Below are 5,152 nucleotides of genomic sequence, written 5' to 3'. Positions count from 1 at the left end.
ATGAAAAATGGTAGAAAACTTCAAGTAAAAAAAATACCTCGATGTGGTTCCAAATCAGGTTTTAAGTAGCACTGTGACACGTATTACCATAAAAACATTCATAACTTTACCACGCGAGCTACACGCGATTTACCATTTTTTATTCCTAAAGTTGCGGTGATGCGGTCCAACGTAGAAAATTGTATTTTAAAAACACTCATAAACTAAGATGCGCGCGTCCTCGGCAACCAGGGCGTTTTTTGCTTATAAAAGTTTTTCCAGTTGGTTTTTTTGAAAAATAAATTTAGGTAGTCGAGAGTATAGTTCAAGGCACGTGTATATCAATTTTCAGAGCTGTATACCAATTTCGAACAATTCGGGTATATTTTGTAACCATGCGCTCTCACTTACAATAATTTATTTGAGTTTGGGCTAATTTAATTTCCGTTTGGGCTTACACCTGGCAACTCTGCTTGGAGTGGAAACACGCCGGTGGAAATAGCTAATTTAACCGTAGCTATCGTTACTGGGAGGTGTTATTAGTTACGCTTGTACACTTTTACTACTTTAGGATTTTCTTTACGTTTGTCGTTATTATCTCCAGGACAATAATCTAATATTTCCTTATATTTATTGATAACAGTTTACCTCAACATTTTGCCAATCTATTTAGAAGAGTTTCAAGGTATTTTTACTCGTCACTAGTTTACAAAATATGGTGGACGCAAGTGTTTCATCTTTGCTTGAAGAATGGGAAGCTCTTAACAAGGAGTTCACAGAATTAGAAGTTAATTATTATCACAATCATAAGTTTCATCATAACAAACCACCAAATTTTATTTAGGGTCATCACAGAGAATACCTCGGAGCTTTAAATGACTCAAACAAAGTTCAAGGAAAATGCATCAAGGGCATCACTCACCAGCAATACCGACAGAAACAAATGTTACAAGCTCTAAAATAGTAATTGTAATTTAAATAGTAAATATTACCTTACCTTTTTGTTTTTCAATAACAGTTATTTACCCCACAGTTTGAGACTAAACAATGATGATGATAGGCAAAAAATCAGAGACCTTAAAAAGTCTATAACTTTGAGACAACAGCAAATTTCGGATATAAAAAATGATCTACCAAGAGCAAATGGGTAATGAATCAATGCCACTTATTTCCGCTGAAAAGTAGATAGTGAACCAACCTTGCATTCTTAGTTTGTATCTGACTGTTATATTGGGAGATGTTAGCGTTTCATTGGTGAAAGAGGAGGACAAATATAAGTACAAAGAAGAATACGAGAGATTCAAGCTTATAGTCACATCAATTATTCTGATAATTTCAATTCTGAATTTAATCTTCACATCCAGGTAATTTGGATTTTAACTTAAAGTTGGCCTATAACAGAATCTATTAATATTATTATTTTAGAGTTATCGGATCCATATTGCATTTTTTGCAAGTATGGTATTATTGTACATTGACTATCAGGGAAAGCATATTAGTTGTAAATGGTTCTAGGTGAGGAAAAACTAGATAATGTCTTATCTTAAGTTATCTCAAATCACTGTCAGAAAGGTTCTTACATGATACTGATTGCATTTAGAATCAAAGGATGGTGGAGAGCCCATCATTTTTTGACAACGATACAAGCGGGTGTTATAATCGTATGGCCTGATGGAGTATTGTATCAAATATTCCGAACACAATTAAACCTTTACACATGTTATATTAGTAAGCTTTATTATAATTCAAAGTTTTACAGCATAAAAATATTTATTTGAATAATTTTATAGGTTTTCTACAATTTCTTCAATTCTACTATCAGCAAGGATGCTTATATAGATTAAGGAGCTTGGGAGAAAGATATAATATGGATATCACAATTGGTATTTTATCTTACCTTTTTTTTATTCTGATTATTTTGATTAGAAGTACCATGATTAACAAAAGTATGACACTTGGCAAATTAGTAGAAAATAATGAAATCCACAAACAAAAATTTGGTCTTTTTCTTAGGGATGTGCAGATAATGTATTTTGGTACCAGTTCGGATATCGAATAACAGTAAAATTTAAAATTTTCATTCGTTTATTGGTTTCTGTTAACTTTGAAATCGGTTATCGGCTTCAATTTTGAGAAATATCGGTTTCCTAATTGATTAATTGGGTACTTTTTCAAATACAAATTGATTAATAGTTTTTTTTAAATACAAATCGATTAATCGTTTTTATTAGAATACTAAACGATTAACTATTAACCAAAAGTGACATAAGTTTTGTATTAACCTAATTATCAGCTGATGTTTCACTTAAATATAACTCTTCAAACAAAGAAATAGTCATTAGCCTAATTTAAAAGTTAAACCGTTTTATGGAGATAAATTTATAAAAAGGCAGTTTCTGTCTGCATGGAACTAGTGAGAGGAGGATAAAGTAAAACTAAAACTTATCTCAAACAAAGGGCTTCCCCCCCTAATCGGCCGTCTTTTTTCCTTCCAAAGTGGCCGCCCAATGTGTTTTCAAAAAGCGTCTGACGTCACTTTTTTTTTCTGAGAACAAACTTAAGGTGTTGGCCAAATCTGACGTGACTTTGTATGGGCTCCTTCTCTACCTCATGTCTCCCCCTATCCCACTCCTATTTTCAGTTGAAAAGCGGCGACAGATATTTTAATAACTCGGATACTCGATATTTATTTTCTTATTCAGATTTTTATTAAGAAATGCAAATAATCAGTAAAAAAAACTGAAATCAATTAACCAAATTAAAAAAAATCCGAGTAATAAATCGATAACCGAAATTATCGAATACTTTATAAGCCAAACCCAAAACCTAAACCTGACCGATAAGCCTTGGTAAACGGTTATCTGCACATCCCAACTTATTCCCTATTGGTCAGCTAAATTCCAATTCAGCCAATCGAATAATAATCAGAAAATCTAAGTTGATGTTGATAAACTCCAGATAAAATGTATTTAGATCTCACATTTGAAAATTAATACCTCAGATGAAGCTAGTGTTTTTATTTTTCTAATAATAAATGTTCCAAAATCCTGGCTAAGTCACTGACTTGTGGTTTGAGTTATTGAACATAATTTTGGATTTTTTAATGCAGAGGGGTTCCATTCTTGGATGTGGAGGGGACTAACTTTCTTAATTCCATTTTTGTACTTTGGATATGTAAGGATGTATAAAATTCAAATACTTGTTAATTTAATAAACCACAAAATTACATAAATTTCAGTTTTTCCAACTCTATAATGCATACGTACTGTATGAATTGAGCAAATGGCCTGAATGTTCAGAATGGCAGGTAAATAATTCATTGATATTTGGAAAGGAATTTAAGGAAGTTGTTTTAATTTTTTAATAAAATCTGTTGTTTTCAGATATTTGTTTCTGCAGTAATTTTTTTCATGATTTTTCTGGGAAATTCCTTGACAACTACAAGAGTCATTCATCAAAAATTAAGGGAAAAATTGCAAGTTAAAAATTTTATGAATCGCAAAAAAGATTAAATGTTGTTACTGTACCGAAAGCAATGTTAGAATTTAGTTCTTTCATACTTATTTTTGAATAAATATTAATGTAAAATGTTTAAAGCTGTTTCGGATTACTTGAGCCATTGAGCATCAACAATAATAATTCATCTACAAACAACATGTGTTTAAAGTAAAGGCCTTTTCACACGAGCCAACTTTTTGATCCAACTAGATGAGTCAACTTGAGTTTAGTCAACTAGTTGGTTCGTGTGAATAAAAGTTCGATGAGTTGATCCACCAAAAATGTACGCGAGAAAAAAAATGGATCACTGATCCATTTTTGCTGACTCAGCATTTTGATTTAAAAAGTTAGCTTGTGTGAAAAGGTCTTAACTAATGAGTTTCTGATAAACGTATCATGAGGTATGATAAAATATAGTAGTATTGATTAGTTCGTCCATGGATTAATTAATTAATCCATGGTTCGTCCTAGTATTAGTTTATGAACTATAGAACTGGTTCCAAATAAATTAAAAAAAAAATTTTGCTTTTTATTTCGCGCATGCGCTTACGATCCAATGTTTCTTAGAAGCAGACGACGCCATCTCTCTCCCTATGTTAACTATGGATAACGAATGTTTAGTGAAACTTATAATAAAAGCTTGAAAGTGTTATACACAAGTTTAGGAATTAAATTTACATAGAAAAAGTGGGGATTCTTTAATATCTGGGACAACAATAGTAGAACTGATGAAGACGAGGTTTCATTGTTTAATCTATACTAAGTAAAAAAGAATATTGATACATTTTGATATTCCGTAGGGTATACGAAGATACAATTATTATTTGTAGAAGAAACTAATGAGTTTTGTCAATATTCATATTATTACTACCTCAATATTATTGGTTTTTGGCGTTTTGAGCACGTAGAGCACGTGATGCACGGGCAATATTTTGACCATTTTTTAGATTGTAGGCCAAAGTAGACGAATATTGGGAGATACCGTAGGCCTCGTAGGGTTTTGGCCTAAAAAATTGAATTCGACTACGGTGCTTTATCAATCTGTGGCTGGTTGTGTATTATATATAAAAAAATTCGTAGCTTTTCTCGGCTTTAATGCTAAGAGTATTGTTGTTTTCGTTATGCTCTCGAGCACCTTGTGGGGTGTTCGGCTAAGCGAAAAGTATTGTATCTGCTAAGTTGCAGAACTTGCTTATTCGTATTGCTGATAGCGAACAGAATTAATCGTACAATTTCGCACCATATAGGCTATCAAAGTATACGGGACTGGGTGAATTAGGGGATTTTAAGGGTGGGGGGACACTTGAATATACGATTTTACGTTGTCGGCGGAGCCACAAAGGCCAATTTGCAACAAAAGGGAGTAAGAAAAGAAAAAAAGGGTAAACGTTGTCGGTGGAGCCATCGGAGTCCTTTTGCGGTTAGGTTAAGTTAAGTTAGGTTAGGTTAGGTTAGGTTACATACGCGCGCCGAAGGCGCGTAGGCACCGTTAGGTTAGGTTAAAAATCTGTATTATATAAGGTTTTCCTTAATAACAACGAAGTTTTAGTTTGCAATTTTTTTAATTTTTGTAGAAAAATACAATATTTATTTTAAACATTTTCTTGCTCTCACGTTTGTTTGGATTATATTTATTACCGTTTTATCTTAGATTTTAAGTGACTTAATTTTTTAA

At 32.4% G+C, this 5,152-nt stretch overlaps 1 protein-coding gene across 1 annotated transcript; it reads left to right on the top strand.

Moving 5' to 3' along the window:
• Positions 1 to 489: 489 nt before the first annotated feature.
• On the top strand, positions 490 to 3,529 carry LOC149922720 (transmembrane protein 120 homolog). The gene is made up of 10 exons (XM_090162728.1): positions 490 to 766; positions 824 to 942; positions 1,013 to 1,126; positions 1,191 to 1,343; positions 1,405 to 1,494; positions 1,580 to 1,707; positions 1,770 to 1,862; positions 3,089 to 3,153; positions 3,218 to 3,286; positions 3,363 to 3,529. Exons 1-10 carry the CDS (start codon positions 695 to 697, stop codon positions 3,489 to 3,491), a joined length of 1,032 nt encoding a protein of 343 aa, XP_090018854.1. The 5' UTR covers positions 490 to 694; the 3' UTR covers positions 3,492 to 3,529.
• Positions 3,530 to 5,152: the final 1,623 nt, after the last annotated feature.

This window comes from Leiobunum rupestre, chromosome 11, assembly GCF_980474605.1.
Source record: "Leiobunum rupestre chromosome 11, qqLeiRupe1.1.hap1, whole genome shotgun sequence".
NCBI classification, from domain to species: Eukaryota; Metazoa; Arthropoda; class Arachnida; order Opiliones; family Sclerosomatidae; genus Leiobunum; species Leiobunum rupestre.
Note: the sequence above shows the minus strand (reverse complement) of the source record. Positions and strands in the feature narration are given on the sequence as shown.